At 41.9% G+C, this 16,962-nt stretch overlaps 1 protein-coding gene across 1 annotated transcript; it reads left to right on the forward strand.

The window, feature by feature from the left end:
* Positions 1–188: 188 nt before the first annotated feature.
* Positions 189–14,542, forward strand: LOC137073691 (uncharacterized). The gene is made up of 42 exons (XM_067442397.1): positions 189–265; positions 427–585; positions 668–879; positions 968–1,056; positions 1,159–1,277; positions 1,410–1,586; positions 1,885–1,916; positions 2,001–2,098; positions 2,200–2,225; positions 4,009–4,030; positions 4,612–4,639; positions 4,729–4,804; positions 4,966–5,124; positions 5,213–5,424; positions 5,513–5,601; positions 5,704–5,822; positions 5,954–6,130; positions 6,433–6,464; positions 6,549–6,646; positions 6,761–6,786; positions 6,930–6,951; positions 7,658–7,685; positions 7,775–7,850; positions 8,012–8,170; positions 8,253–8,464; positions 8,553–8,641; positions 8,744–8,862; positions 8,995–9,171; positions 9,470–9,501; positions 9,586–9,683; positions 9,785–9,810; positions 11,594–11,615; positions 12,197–12,224; positions 12,314–12,389; positions 12,551–12,709; positions 12,798–13,009; positions 13,098–13,186; positions 13,289–13,407; positions 13,539–13,715; positions 14,018–14,049; positions 14,134–14,231; positions 14,517–14,542. The coding sequence occupies exons 3-42, from the start codon at positions 776–778 to the stop codon at positions 14,540–14,542; spliced, it is 3,759 nt and encodes a 1,252-aa protein (XP_067298498.1). The 5' UTR covers positions 189–265; positions 427–585; positions 668–775.
* The last annotated feature ends 2,420 nt before the right edge of the window (positions 14,543–16,962 follow it).

Raw genomic sequence — 16,962 nt, forward strand, 5'->3', positions numbered from 1 at the left:
ATTGCGAGTGTTGTATTGAGTTATAAATGAAATCCAGTGGCACTAATCAATGTTTTCTGATGACTTTAACAGCTACCAGTGCTTGTTCAGGAGTCAACAGGTATGAGCATATACTCTTTTCTCCACATTGACACTGTGAACTCATCTATGAGAGAGGAAGTGCTCATGAAATTCTGATGTCTTCCACAGTAATGAGACTCTCCTGTCCACTGGTCTCGTGAGCGCCCCCTGTAGTATCGACCTGCAGCAGTACGCTTGCTCTTCGGTAAGAAGATGACAAGCAGGAAACTCTATTAAAATGAGCTGATACTGATGATTGTCTGGGAATCTACGTCCCTCCAGAGAGCAAATGTGCAGCAGTTTCTGGAATCACCATGATATTATCTGAACGGCCATGTCCACTGATGAAATCTTTTGTGTTTGTAGCTCACAGGCTTCACTGCTGAAAACCTGACTGGACTTCTGAAGTGTCAACTATCCAGCAACAGCACTTACTCCAAGGAGATCTGGAAGTTGCTTTTCATCAAAACAAACAATGTTCTCGATGGAGCCCTCAGCATCTTTTCCAACTCTGTGGCAAATAAGGTAAAGAAGCCTTGTACAACTCTGTGTTTATTTTCAGATTGACTGGGAATGTAATGTTAATTCCTCCTCCTTACATCATCAGTCTCAGCCAATCAGAGGTGATGTCGTGTCCCAAGTGCTGGATATCATTGGGGAGCTGAGATTGGAGCGCATCACTCCTGACCAATGGAGTGACGTTGCTTTCATCAACATGTTGTTGGGTTCATATCTGAAGCCGTTTTTACCGTTCGTGTCACCATCCCTACTGCAGTGCACTAGCAGCAAAAACCTCAGCTGCCAAACTTACCAGCACATGTAAGAAAAGCGTTTCCTCAGCAATAGCTCTAGACTATCGTGAGCTGATAAGATTCTATGTTCAACATTATTTCCAACCCTTTCCCAGTCTGGCAGAGTTCCGGCTTATGAATGAGACGCAAGGAAGAAACATAGTGGAGTTTTTCATCTTGCCCTTCCTCAGAAGAAACGCAACAGGTGAGGTGGAGGTTTGCAGAGGTTTCAGGAAGAATGTCAGCCATGTCGAGGTTCTGGAGATCATGATGTGATTTTACTGTGTGTGTTTGTGTTGTGTATCAGATGCGGGCTGTGTGTTGAGTGCTAACAGCAGCACTGAGTGGCTGCTGAAGAACTTTGGCCCGTTCACTCAGTTTATGAATCTCACCTATCTGCTGTCCATCAACGCACACTTTGATCCCGTATGTATCTTCACATGTGATATAACCAAAGAACCGAGATGACAAGAAGAGTCAATAACCATCAACATTGTTAGTTTTATCTGTAGGACTTTTCCACTCAATGTTGCCTTCTTGTTCTTCTGTGTTGTTTAGTTGGAGACCCTGGTCTATCAGTCTTCAGTGCAGAAGGTTGAACTGATGGTTGTAGATCTACCTGGTCTTCCACAGAAGGAAGTCATCATCAATAGTGTGTTTGATCACCTGCTAGTGTCTCCTGTGGACCGAGGGCTTCCTGATGTCCTTAATAACCTGATCTTAATCTCACAGAGGGTAAATCTTACTCAGATGTTTTCAATGGCTCTGCTTTAATGCTTAGTGCGATACCCATCTACAATTTATAATTTTGGAATTATGATATGAGGCAAATTCAGTGAAAATTTTCATCTAATGGACCTTATTCAGGGTACATGCCATGTTTAATTTTTCTATAAATGAAAACAAGGTTTTGAGGGACAGGCGTACAGTCTAATGCAACATTCAAAATGACTTTTCAAAACAAATCCTGGTGACGAAAGACTCTTGAATCTTCATGTGATGATGGCACTGATACATATTTGTGTTTCCACAGACCGTAATACAGTGCAGTTCCCTCACACTGATGTAAGTGTACCTGAGCCTCTGCTGTCACGTTATCTCTGGTGTCTCTTGTCCTGAATCTCATCTATTCCTGTGTTTCTTTCTCAGTTTTAAAAGGCTGATTCAGGCTCTACCTTTCCTGCCATCAGACATGCAGACTCTGGTCTTCCACACAACTGGAGAACTCAAGAAGAATGCAGTGACAGGTGAGTCTTCATCATTTCTCACTGTTTACTTCACAAGAAGATTAACATGTTTTTTCAGTATTTCTGCTGGAATAATGATCAAATGTGTGTCTTATTTCCAGGATGCTCACTTCCTGAACCTCCAACAGTAAGAGATTGTTTAACAGTTTTCCTTCTCTATCTTGTTCAGTCCTACAGGATTCCTCACAAAGCAAATTACAAGAGCGGAACAAAAACAATTTTTCAAATATGCCAAATTTATTTCACAACTTGATTAGGAAGCAAGCTAGAGAGGAGGGGATGAAATTCAGAGAAGAAAATGTTAATTCACTTGTTTAAATGCTTAAGTTCATTGGTTTAAGGGTTTGGGGTTGTAAGATGCTTGTGGAAGAGGTTTCTCTTGATCTGCTTCTCGGAAGATGTGTTTGTCTCAGCAGTTTGGGGGAAAGTTGGCAACTCATACCACCAGCGAGGAACAGACAGGGTGAAAGTTTTAGCCAGTGACTTTTTAACCTTGTTGCAAAGGAACAACAAGGTGTTGCTCATTAAGTGACTTAAGCTGGCAGGGAGTAGTGCACATTTTTAGGAGTGAATTGAGATAGGGAGGTACTGTTCCAGTGACAGTTATGGAAGCCATCGTCAAATCCCTAATTTAGATTCTGGCCCCAACTGGATTGAGTTCAGAAGGGGAGTGACGTGGGTTATCTAAGACTGGTTGGAAAAATAGATGCGCTACCGTGTTCTGTATGATCTGCTGAGGCTTAGTTGTACTGGGTGGAAGGCCTAAAAATAAAGAAGTGCACTAGTCCTGTCTTAAAATGCAAATGCTTGGACAAGAACTTATGCTGCATACTCTGACAGGAAGGGTCTGATTTTCCTGAAGTGTTAAAGCACACACTTGCAAGACAGGACCATTGTTGAAATAAAATAGAGGTGGAAAAGCTCCGTTGATCTTCAAACTCAGCCCTTGCTTGCTGACCTGTTTGGCATTAGTGTTGTGCACAGTGATGCTGTATTCAACTGATGGGTTTACAGAAGTTATAAGAAGTTCTGGGCTGTAGATGATGCTCCTTCATTCAGCCAGAAAAGTCTGAAAGGCAGAGAGAGATACAAGCTGTGACTGTGGGATCATCAGGTTGAATTAGCAGGTAAAGCTGCGCATCATCTGCATAGCTGTGGTGGGAGAAGCCATGTTCCTTTATGATCACTCCCAGTGAAGTTGTGTAAATGGTGAAAAGAAGAGGTCTGAGAACACTGAACCTTTAGGCACCCCAGTGATTGGCTGATGTGCCTCAGACACCCCTCCTCTCCAAGAAACCTTGAAAGATCTGCCTGTGATGTAAGACTGAAGCCACTCAAGTATCCTACATGTGATGCCCAAATCAGAAAGAGTAGACAGAGGAGGATCTGGTGGTTTACAGTGTCAAATGCACTAGACACATATAGTAGATTAAGGACAGATGACTTGGAGTTCGCCCTTGCCCGCCAAAGAGTTTCAGCAATGGTCTGCTGGACGGGCTTTGTGGAGTGCTCGTTTTTGAAGCCAGACTGATTGTGGTCGAGTATGGCGTTCTGTGAGAGAAAGGCAGATAGCTGATTGATCTCTTTTTGAGAGTTGTTGACAGGAAAGAAAGAAGTGAGACTGATCTGTAGTTTTCAACTGCTGTGGGAATGACTGTTGGCTTTTCTTTAGCAGTGTGGTCACCCGAGCTTGCTTAAATGCTGTGAGAAATGTATTTGTAGTGAGGGATGTATTGTTGATGATGCTGGTGAAATCTCCTTTAGAAGATGGAAAGCAACCGGGTCTAAGGAATAGGTTGAAGGAAGATTCACTCTTTAAAACTTTTTCATGAAACACTAAATATACAGTGCTGTAAAAACCTTTTACATTTTGTCTTATATTTGAATCCCTCTTTTTTCATCTGTTTCAGTGCCTGATCACTCCTGTGAATGGTGAGTGCATTTGAACACCTCTCTTGTTTCTGATGTGAACTAATTAGTGTGTCTAATCAAGAGTGAATGAATGTTGCGATAATGTGAATTGGCATTCTTCCACTAGCCATCATCCGTAAGCACTGATCCCAGCGTTCCTCTGATTTCCTCCCTATCGGTTGTGCTGCATTGATAGCTGTTGTCCGTAATGATCTATTGGGCAGTCCTAGAGCACAGCCTGATCAGTAATAGTAAGAACACTAACCAATACAACAGATGCCCTCATATCTTCAACACTTGGCTCCATCTGACACTAATTGTGCGTAGCCTGTTGGACAAGAAAAAGAAAATTTGGTCAGAATTAAACCATTTGCTCAGCATTACATGTTATTCAAAGGGGCTTTTTGACTGAAAAGTGCTGATGGACATAAAGTAACTCCCTGGCCATCACCTACTATTGGAACCAGCAGAGTATCTATTTTCCCAAGGTCAACCATATGTTCCTATGTTAGATAAGCCCCATTACCAACCTTAACCCTGGGAACATAGAAAACGTTGTTATTTGTTATGCACTAATCAATGTTTTCTGATGACTTTAACAGCTACCAGTGCTTGTTCAGGAGTCAACAGGTATGAGCATATACTCTTTTCTCCACATTGACATTGTGAACTCATCTATGAGAGAGGAAGTGCTCATGAAATTCTGATGTCTTCCACAGTAATGAGACTCTCCTGTCCACTGGTCTCGTGAGCGCCCCCTGTAGTATCGACCTGCAGCAGTACGCTTGCTCTTCGGTAAGAAGATGACAAGCAGGAAACTCTATTAAAATGAGCTGATACTGATGATTGTCTGGGAATCTACGTCCCTCCAGAGAGCAAATGTGCAGCAGTTTCTGGAATCACCATGATATTATCTGAGAGGCCATGTCCACTGATGAAATCTTTTGTGTTTGTAGCATACAGGCTTCACTGCTGAAAACCTGACTGGACTTCTGAAGTGTCAACTATCCAGCAACAGCACTTACTCCAAGGAGATCTGGAAGTTGCTTTTCATCAAAACAAACAATGTTCTCGATGGAGCCCTCAGCATCTTTTCCAGCTCTGTGGCAAATAAGGTAAAGAAGCCTTGTACAACTCTGCTCTAGTGTTTATTTTCAGATTGACTGGGAATGTGATGTTAATTCCTCCTCATTACATCATCAGTCTCAGCCAATCAGAGGTGATGTCGTATCCCAAGTGCTGGATGTGATTGGGGAGCTGAGATTGGAGCGCATCACTCCTGACCAATGGAGTGACATTGCTTTCATCAACATGTTGTTGGGTTCATATCTGAAGCCGTTTTTACCGTTCGTGTCACCATCCCTACTGCAGTGCACTAGCAGCAAAAACCTCAGCTGCCAAACTTACCAGCACATGTAAGAAAAGCGTTTCCTCATCAATAGCTCTAGACTATCGTGAGCTGATAAGATTCTATGTTCAACATTATTTCCAACCCTTTCCCAGTCTGGCAGAGTTCCGGCTTATGAATGAGACGCAAGGAAGAAACATAGTGGAGTTTTTCATCTTGCCCTTCCTCAGAAGAAACGCAACAGGTGAGGTGGAGGTTTGCAGAGGTTTCAGGAAGAATGTCAGCCATGTCGAGGTTCTGGAGATCATGATGTGATTTTACTGTGTGTGTTTGTGTTGTGTATCAGATGCGGGCTGTGTGTCGAGTGCTAACAGCAGCACTGAGTGGCTGCTGAAGAACTTTGGCCCGTTCGCTCAGTTTATGAATCTCACCTATCTGCTGTCCATCAACGCACACTTTGATCCCGTATGTATCTTCACATGTGATATAACCAAAGAACCGAGATGACAAGAAGAGTCAATAACCATCAACATTGTTAGTTTTATCTGTAGGACTTTTCCACTCAATGTTGCCTTCTTGTTCTTCTGTGTGTTTAGTTGGAGACCCTGGTCTATCTGTCTTCAGTGCAGAAGGTTGAACTGATGGTTGTAGATCTACCTGGTCTTCCACAGAAGGAAGTCATCATCAATAGTGTGTTTGATCACCTGCTAGTGTCTCCTGTGGACCGAGGGCTTCCTGATGTCCTTAATAACCTGATCTTAATCTCACAGAGGGTAAATCTTACTCAGATGTTTTCAATGGCTCTGCTTTAAATCATAGTGAGTTGACCGTCCAGATGGCATTTTTAGACATTATGAGTGCGCTCATGATAAAAGGCAAATTCAGTCTAATCTAATGGACCTTATTCAGGGTACATGTCATATTTAATTTTTCTATGAATGAAAATTAGGTTTTGAGGGACAGGCGTACAGTCTAATGCAACATTCAAAATGACTTTTCAAAACAAATCCTGGTGACGAAAGACTCTTGAATCTTCATGTGATGATGGCACTGATACATGTTTGTGTTTCCACAGACCGTAATACAGTGCAGTTCCCTCACACTGATGTAAGTGTACCTGAGCCTCTGCTGTCACGTTATCTCTGGTGTGTCTTGTCCTGAATCTCATCTAATCCTGTTTTTCTTTCTCAGTTTTAAAAGGCTAAATCTGGCTCTACCTTTCCTGCCATCTGACATTATGAATCTGATCTTCCACACAACTGGAGAACTCAAGAAGAATGCAGTGACAGGTGATTCTCAGTCCTTGAGTCTTCATCATCTCTCACTGTTTACTTCACTAGAAGATCAACATGTTTCTCAATATTTCTGCTGGAATAATGATCAAATGTGTGTCTTATTTACAGGATGCTCACTTCCTGAACCTCCAACAGTAAGAGATTGTTTCGGATTCCTTACCTTAAATCTGTCTTTAAAGAAAAACCTCTTCAGGGAGCTGTAATATATATATATTACTTACCAACATTTATTTACATATTGTCTATTATCTTGTTTTCCTGTGTTTGTCCGTTTCAGTGTCCAATCACTCCAATGAATGGTAAGTGCATTTAAACTCTAAGCTTGATTCTGATGTGAACTAATCAGTGCTTCTGATCAAGAATGTTGCGATAAACTGAACCGGCATCATCCACTACCAATCATCCCTAATCACTGAGCCCAGTGTTACTGTGATCTTTGTTCAGACACTTCTATTATATGAGCTACATTAGCAGCTGATGATATATAGTATATAACGGGTGCCCTAACACCATCATGATCTGCTCTTTATTACACCGATCGCGAGTAGCCTACTGGACAAGCACACCGATATTCAAGCACTAAATATTTTTTAACAGGTTAAAGATGATATCAAAATCAATCATTTTCAATTTTCCGAATGGTCAAGCCCAATAGTTTTCAACACTAGTAGATGTTTGGCAAAGAATTGGAAAACTAGATTTATTCAGCACTGTATGTTGTTCAGAGGGACTTATTGACCAAACAGTGTTGAACTAGACTGGAGACTCAAAGTCACTCACCATCATCCACTGCTGTAACCATGTGGCCAAGAGGAAGAGACACTGATCAAATCTTCCAACAAGTCTGAACCAGTGTTGTTTTGGTCAAGTTTGTCAAGTTCAAGTCGATAATTTTATTACGTTTTCTTAACTTTCTTGAAAGTTTCATTGTAAATTGCGAGTGTTGTATTGAGTTATAAATGAAATCCAGTGGCACTAATCAATGTTTTCTGATGACTTTAACAGCTACCAGTGCTTGTTCAGGAGTCAACAGGTATGAGCATATACTCTTTTCTCCACATTGACACTGTGAACTCATCTATGAGAGAGGAAGTGCTCATGAAATTCTGATGTCTTCCACAGTAATGAGACTCTCCTGTCCACTGGTCTCGTGAGCGCCCCCTGTAGTATCGACCTGCAGCAGTACGCTTGCTCTTCGGTAAGAAGATGACAAGCAGGAAACTCTATTAAAATGAGCTGATACTGATGATTGTCTGGGAATCTACGTCCCTCCAGAGAGCAAATGTGCAGCAGTTTCTGGAATCACCATGATATTATCTGAACGGCCATGTCCACTGATGAAATCTTTTGTGTTTGTAGCTCACAGGCTTCACTGCTGAAAACCTGACTGGACTTCTGAAGTGTCAACTATCCAGCAACAGCACTTACTCCAAGGAGATCTGGAAGTTGCTTTTCATCAAAACAAACAATGTTCTCGATGGAGCCCTCAGCATCTTTTCCAACTCTGTGGCAAATAAGGTAAAGAAGCCTTGTACAACTCTGTGTTTATTTTCAGATTGACTGGGAATGTAATGTTAATTCCTCCTCCTTACATCATCAGTCTCAGCCAATCAGAGGTGATGTCGTGTCCCAAGTGCTGGATATCATTGGGGAGCTGAGATTGGAGCGCATCACTCCTGACCAATGGAGTGACGTTGCTTTCATCAACATGTTGTTGGGTTCATATCTGAAGCCGTTTTTACCGTTCGTGTCACCATCCCTACTGCAGTGCACTAGCAGCAAAAACCTCAGCTGCCAAACTTACCAGCACATGTAAGAAAAGCGTTTCCTCAGCAATAGCTCTAGACTATCGTGAGCTGATAAGATTCTATGTTCAACATTATTTCCAACCCTTTCCCAGTCTGGCAGAGTTCCGGCTTATGAATGAGACGCAAGGAAGAAACATAGTGGAGTTTTTCATCTTGCCCTTCCTCAGAAGAAACGCAACAGGTGAGGTGGAGGTTTGCAGAGGTTTCAGGAAGAATGTCAGCCATGTCGAGGTTCTGGAGATCATGATGTGATTTTACTGTGTGTGTTTGTGTTGTGTATCAGATGCGGGCTGTGTGTTGAGTGCTAACAGCAGCACTGAGTGGCTGCTGAAGAACTTTGGCCCGTTCACTCAGTTTATGAATCTCACCTATCTGCTGTCCATCAACGCACACTTTGATCCCGTATGTATCTTCACATGTGATATAACCAAAGAACCGAGATGACAAGAAGAGTCAATAACCATCAACATTGTTAGTTTTATCTGTAGGACTTTTCCACTCAATGTTGCCTTCTTGTTCTTCTGTGTTGTTTAGTTGGAGACCCTGGTCTATCAGTCTTCAGTGCAGAAGGTTGAACTGATGGTTGTAGATCTACCTGGTCTTCCACAGAAGGAAGTCATCATCAATAGTGTGTTTGATCACCTGCTAGTGTCTCCTGTGGACCGAGGGCTTCCTGATGTCCTTAATAACCTGATCTTAATCTCACAGAGGGTAAATCTTACTCAGATGTTTTCAATGGCTCTGCTTTAATGCTTAGTGCGATACCCATCTACAATTTATAATTTTGGAATTATGATATGAGGCAAATTCAGTGAAAATTTTCATCTAATGGACCTTATTCAGGGTACATGCCATGTTTAATTTTTCTATAAATGAAAACAAGGTTTTGAGGGACAGGCGTACAGTCTAATGCAACATTCAAAATGACTTTTCAAAACAAATCCTGGTGACGAAAGACTCTTGAATCTTCATGTGATGATGGCACTGATACATATTTGTGTTTCCACAGACCGTAATACAGTGCAGTTCCCTCACACTGATGTAAGTGTACCTGAGCCTCTGCTGTCACGTTATCTCTGGTGTCTCTTGTCCTGAATCTCATCTATTCCTGTGTTTCTTTTTCAGTTTTAAAAGGCTGATTCAGGCTCTACCTTTCCTGCCATCAGACATGCAGACTCTGGTCTTCCACACAACTGGAGAACTCAAGAAGAATGCAGTGACAGGTGAGTCTTCATCATTTCTCACTGTTTACTTCACAAGAAGATTAACATGTTTTTTCAGTATTTCTGCTGGAATAATGATCAAATGTGTGTCTTATTTCCAGGATGCTCACTTCCTGAACCTCCAACAGTAAGAGATTGTTTAACAGTTTTCCTTCTCTATCTTGTTCAGTCCTACAGGATTCCTCACAAAGCAAATTACAAGAGCGGAACAAAAACAATTTTTCAAATATGCCAAATTTATTTCACAACTTGATTAGGAAGCAAGCTAGAGAGGAGGGGATGAAATTCAGAGAAGAAAATGTTAATTCACTTGTTTAAATGCTTAAGTTCATTGGTTTAAGGGTTTGGGGTTGTAAGATGCTTGTGGAAGAGGTTTCTCTTGATCTGCTTCTCTGAAGATGTGTTTGTCTCAGCAGTTTGGGGGAAAGTTGGCAACTCATACCACCAGCGAGGAACAGACAGGGTGAAAGTTTTAGCCAGTGACTTTTTAACCTTGTTGCAAAGGAACAACAAGGTGTTGCTCATTAAGTGACTTAAGCTGGCAGGGAGTAGTGCACATTTTTAGGAGTGAATTGAGATAGGGAGGTACTGTTCCAGTGACAGTTATGGAAGCCATCGTCAAATCCCTAATTTAGATTCTGGCCCCAACTGGATTGAGTTCAGAAGGGGAGTGACGTGGGTTATCTAAGACTGGTTGGAAAAATAGATGCGCTACCGTGTTCTGTATGATCTGCTGAGGCTTAGTTGTACTGGGTGGAAGGCCTAAAAATAAAGAAGTGCACTAGTCCTGTCTTAAAATGCAAATGCTTGGACAAGAACTTATGCTGCATACTCTGACAGGAAGGGTCTGATTTTCCTGAAGTGTTAAAGCACACACTTGCAAGACAGGACCATTGTTGAAATAAAATAGAGGTGGAAAAGCTCCGTTGATCTTCAAACTCAGCCCTTGCTTGCTGACCTGTTTGGCATTAGTGTTGTGCACAGTGATGCTGTATTCAACTGATGGGTTTACAGAAGTTATAAGAAGTTCTGGGCTGTAGATGATGCTCCTTCATTCAGCCAGAAAAGTCTGAAAGGCAGAGAGAGATACAAGCTGTGACTGTGGGATCATCAGGTTGAATTAGCAGGTAGAGCTGCGCATCATCTGCATAGCTGTGGTGGGAGAAGCCATGTTCCTTTATGATCACTCCCAGTGAAGTTGTGTAAATGGTAAAAAGAAGAGGTCTGAGAACACTGAACCTTTAGGCACCCCAGTGATTGGCTGATGTGCCTCAGACACCCCTCCTCTCCAAGAAACCTTGAAAGATCTGCCTGTGATGTAAGACTGAAGCCACTCAAGTATCCTACATGTGATGCCCAAATCAGAAAGAGTAGACAGAGGAGGATCTGGTGGTTTACAGTGTCAAATGCACTAGACACATATAGTAGATTAAGGACAGATGACTTGGAGTTTGCCCTTGCCCGCCAAAGAGTTTCAGCAATGGTCTGCTGGACGGGCTTTGTGGAGTGCTCGTTTTTGAAGCCAGACTGATTGTGGTCGAGTATGGCGTTCTGTGAGAGAAAGGCAGATAGCTGATTGATCTCTTTTTGAGAGTTGTTGACAGGAAAGAAAGAAGTGAGACTGATCTGTAGTTTTCAACTGCTGTGGGAATGACTGTTGGCTTTTCTTTAGCAGTGTGGTCACCCGAGCTTGCTTAAATGCTGTGAGAAATGTATTTGTAGTGAGGGATGTATTGTTGATGATGCTGGTGAAATCTCCTTTAGAAGATGGAAAGCAACCGGGTCTAAGGAATAGGTTGAAGGAAGATTCACTCTTTAAAACTTTTTCATGAAACACTAAATATACAGTGCTGTAAAAACCTTTTACATTTTGTCTTATATTTGAATCCCTCTTTTTTCATCTGTTTCAGTGCCTGATCACTCCTGTGAATGGTGAGTGCATTTGAACACCTCTCTTGTTTCTGATGTGAACTAATTAGTGTGTCTAATCAAGAGTGAATGAATGTTGCGATAATGTGAATTGGCATTCTTCCACTAGCCATCATCCGTAAGCACTGATCCCAGCGTTCCTCTGATTTCCTCCCTATCGGTTGTGCTGCATTGATAGCTGTTGTCCGTAATGATCTATTGGGCAGTCCTAGAGCACAGCCTGATCAGTAATAGTAAGAACACTAACCAATACAACAGATGCCCTCATATCTTCAACACTTGGCTCCATCTGACACTAATTGTGCGTAGCCTGTTGGACAAGAAAAAGAAAATTTGGTCAGAATTAAACCATTTGCTCAGCATTACATGTTATTCAAAGGGGCTTTTTGACTGAAAAGTGCTGATGGACATAAAGTAACTCCCTGGCCATCACCTACTATTGGAACCAGCAGAGTATCTATTTTCCCAAGGTCAACCATATGTTCCTATGTTAGATAAGCCCCATTACCAACCTTAACCCTGGGAACATAGAAAACGTTGTTATTTGTTATGCACTAATCAATGTTTTCTGATGACTTTAACAGCTACCAGTGCTTGTTCAGGAGTCAACAGGTATGAGCATATACTCTTTTCTCCACATTGACATTGTGAACTCATCTATGAGAGAGGAAGTGCTCATGAAATTCTGATGTCTTCCACAGTAATGAGACTCTCCTGTCCACTGGTCTCGTGAGCGCCCCCTGTAGTATCGACCTGCAGCAGTACGCTTGCTCTTCGGTAAGAAGATGACAAGCAGGAAACTCTATTAAAATGAGCTGATACTGATGATTGTCTGGGAATCTACGTCCCTCCAGAGAGCAAATGTGCAGCAGTTTCTGGAATCACCATGATATTATCTGAGAGGCCATGTCCACTGATGAAATCTTTTGTGTTTGTAGCTCACAGGCTTCACTGCTGAAAACCTGACTGGACTTCTGAAGTGTCAACTATCCAGCAACAGCACTTACTCCAAGGAGATCTGGAAGTTGCTTTTCATCAAAACAAACAATGTTCTCGATGGAGCCCTCAGCATCTTTTCCAGCTCTGTGGCAAATAAGGTAAAGAAGCCTTGTACAACTCTGCTCTAGTGTTTATTTTCAGATTGACTGGGAATGTGATGTTAATTCCTCCTCATTACATCATCAGTCTCAGCCAATCAGAGGTGATGTCGTATCCCAAGTGCTGGATGTGATTGGGGAGCTGAGATTGGAGCGCATCACTCCTGACCAATGGAGTGACGTTGCTTTCATCAACATGTTGTTGGGTTCATATCTGAAGCCGTTTTTACCGTTCGTGTCACCATCCCTACTGCAGTGCACTAGCAGCAAAAACCTCAGCTGCCAAACTTACCAGCACATGTAAGAAAAGCGTTTCCTCAGCAATAGCTCTAGACTATCGTGAGCTGATAAGATTATATGTTCAACATTATTTCCAACCCTTTCCCAGTCTGGCAGAGTTCCGGCTTATGAATGAGACGCAAGGAAGAAACATAGTGGAGTTTTTCATCTTGCCCTTCCTCAGAAGAAACGCAACAGGTGAGGTGGAGGTTTGCAGAGGTTTCAGGAAGAATGTCAGCCATGTCGAGGTTCTGGAGATCATGATGTGATTTTACTGTGTGTGTTTGTGTTGTGTATCAGATGCGGGCTGTGTGTCGAGTGCTAACAGCAGCACTGAGTGGCTGCTGAAGAACTTTGGCCCGTTCGCTCAGTTTATGAATCTCACCTATCTGCTGTCCATCAACGCACACTTTGATCCCGTATGTATCTTCACATGTGATATAACCAAAGAACCGAGATGACAAGAAGAGTCAATAACCATCAACATTGTTAGTTTTATCTGTAGGACTTTTCCACTCAATGTTGCCTTCTTGTTCTTCTGTGTGTTTAGTTGGAGACCCTGGTCTATCTGTCTTCAGTGCAGAAGGTTGAACTGATGGTTGTAGATCTACCTGGTCTTCCACAGAAGGAAGTCATCATCAATAGTGTGTTTGATCACCTGCTAGTGTCTCCTGTGGACCGAGGGCTTCCTGATGTCCTTAATAACCTGATCTTAATCTCACAGAGGGTAAATCTTACTCAGATGTTTTCAATGTCTCTGCTTTAAATCATAGTGAGTTGACCGTCCAGATGGCATTTTTAGACATTATGAGTGCGCTCATGATAAAAGGCAAATTCAGTCTAATCTAATGGACCTTATTCAGGGTACATGTCATATTTAATTTTTCTATGAATGAAAATTAGGTTTTGAGGGACAGGCGTACAGTCTAATGCAACATTCAAAATGACTTTTCAAAACAAATCCTGGTGACGAAAGACTCTTGAATCTTCATGTGATGATGGCACTGATACATGTTTGTGTTTCCACAGACCGTAATACAGTGCAGCTCCCTCACACTGATGTAAGTGTACCTGAGCCTCTGCTGTCACGTTATCTCTGGTGTGTCTTGTCCTGAATCTCATCTATTCCTGTTTTTCTTTCTCAGTTTTAAAAGGCTAAATCTGGCTCTACCTTTCCTGCCATCTGACATTATGAATCTGATCTTCCACACAACTGGAGAACTCAAGAAGAATGCAGTGACAGGTGATTCTCAGTCCTTGAGTCTTCATCATCTCTCACTGTTTACTTCACTAGAAGATCAACATGTTTCTCAATATTTCTGCTGGAATAATGATCAAATGTGTGTCTTATTTACAGGATGCTCACTTCCTGAACCTCCAACAGTAAGAGATTGTTTCGGATTCCTTACCTTAAATCTGTCTTTAAAGAAAAACCTCTTCAGGGAGCTGTAATATATATATATATTACTTACCAACATTTATTTACATATTGTCTATTATCTTGTTTTCCTGTGTTTGTCCGTTTCAGTGTCCAATCACTCCAATGAATGGTAAGTGCATTTAAACTCTAAGCTTGATTCTGATGTGAACTAATCAGTGCTTCTGATCAAGAATGTTGCGATAAACTGAACCGGCATCATCCACTACCAATCATCCCTAATCACTGAGCCCAGTGTTACTGTGATCTTTGTTCAGACACTTCTATTATATGAGCTACATTAGCAGCTGATGATATATAGTATATAACGGGTGCCCTAACACCATCATGATCTGCTCTTTATTACACCGATCGCGAGTAGCCTACTGGACAAGCACACCGATATTCAAGCACTAAATATTTTTTAACAGGTTAAAGATGATATCAAAATCAATCATTTTCAATTTTCCGAATGGTCAAGCCCAATAGTTTTCAACACTAGTAGATGTTTGGCAAAGAATTGGAAAACTAGATTTATTCAGCACTGTATGTTGTTCAGAGGGACTTATTGACCAAACAGTGTTGAACTAGACTGGAGACTCAAAGTCACTCACCATCATCCACTGCTGTAACCATGTGGCCAAGAGGAAGAGACACTGATCAAATCTTCCAACAAGTCTGAACCAGTGTTGTTTTGGTCAAGTTTGTCAAGTTCAAGTCGATAATTTTATTACGTTTTCTTAACTTTCTTGAAAGTTTCATTGTAAATTGCGAGTGTTGTATTGAGTTATAAATGAAATCCAGTGGCACTAATCAATGTTTTCTGATGACTTTAACAGCTACCAGTGCTTGTTCAGGAGTCAACAGGTATGAGCATATACTCTTTTCTCCACATTGACACTGTGAACTCATCTATGAGAGAGGAAGTGCTCATGAAATTCTGATGTCTTCCACAGTAATGAGACTCTCCTGTCCACTGGTCTCGTGAGCGCCCCCTGTAGTATCGACCTGCAGCAGTACGCTTGCTCTTCGGTAAGAAGATGACAAGCAGGAAACTCTATTAAAATGAGCTGATACTGATGATTGTCTGGGAATCTACGTCCCTCCAGAGAGCAAATGTGCAGCAGTTTCTGGAATCACCATGATATTATCTGAACGGCCATGTCCACTGATGAAATCTTTTGTGTTTGTAGCTCACAGGCTTCACTGCTGAAAACCTGACTGGACTTCTGAAGTGTCAACTATCCAGCAACAGCACTTACTCCAAGGAGATCTGGAAGTTGCTTTTCATCAAAACAAACAATGTTCTCGATGGAGCCCTCAGCATCTTTTCCAACTCTGTGGCAAATAAGGTAAAGAAGCCTTGTACAACTCTGTGTTTATTTTCAGATTGACTGGGAATGTAATGTTAATTCCTCCTCCTTACATCATCAGTCTCAGCCAATCAGAGGTGATGTCGTGTCCCAAGTGCTGGATATCATTGGGGAGCTGAGATTGGAGCGCATCACTCCTGACCAATGGAGTGACGTTGCTTTCATCAACATGTTGTTGGGTTCATATCTGAAGCCGTTTTTACCGTTCGTGTCACCATCCCTACTGCAGTGCACTAGCAGCAAAAACCTCAGCTGCCAAACTTACCAGCACATGTAAGAAAAGCGTTTCCTCAGCAATAGCTCTAGACTATCGTGAGCTGATAAGATTCTATGTTCAACATTATTTCCAACCCTTTCCCAGTCTGGCAGAGTTCCGGCTTATGAATGAGACGCAAGGAAGAAACATAGTGGAGTTTTTCATCTTGCCCTTCCTCAGAAGAAACGCAACAGGTGAGGTGGAGGTTTGCAGAGGTTTCAGGAAGAATGTCAGCCATGTCGAGGTTCTGGAGATCATGATGTGATTTTACTGTGTGTGTTTGTGTTGTGTATCAGATGCGGGCTGTGTGTTGAGTGCTAACAGCAGCACTGAGTGGCTGCTGAAGAACTTTGGCCCGTTCACTCAGTTTATGAATCTCACCTATCTGCTGTCCATCAACGCACACTTTGATCCCGTATGTATCTTCACATGTGATATAACCAAAGAACCGAGATGACAAGAAGAGTCAATAACCATCAACATTGTTAGTTTTATCTGTAGGACTTTTCCACTCAATGTTGCCTTCTTGTTCTTCTGTGTTGTTTAGTTGGAGACCCTGGTCTATCAGTCTTCAGTGCAGAAGGTTGAACTGATGGTTGTAGATCTACCTGGTCTTCCACAGAAGGAAGTCATCATCAATAGTGTGTTTGATCACCTGCTAGTGTCTCCTGTGGACCGAGGGCTTCCTGATGTCCTTAATAACCTGATCTTAATCTCACAGAGGGTAAATCTTACTCAGATGTTTTCAATGGCTCTGCTTTAATGCTTAGTGCGATACCCATCTACAATTTATAATTTTGGAATTATGATATGAGGCAAATTCAGTGAAAATTTTCATCTAATGGACCTTATTCAGGGTACATGCCATGTTTAATTTTTCTATAAATGAAAACAAGGTTTTGAGGGACAGGCGTACAGTCTAATGCAA

Source organism: Pseudorasbora parva, chromosome 4, assembly GCF_024679245.1.
Source record: "Pseudorasbora parva isolate DD20220531a chromosome 4, ASM2467924v1, whole genome shotgun sequence".
Lineage (NCBI taxonomy): Eukaryota > Metazoa > Chordata > Actinopteri > Cypriniformes > Gobionidae > Pseudorasbora > Pseudorasbora parva.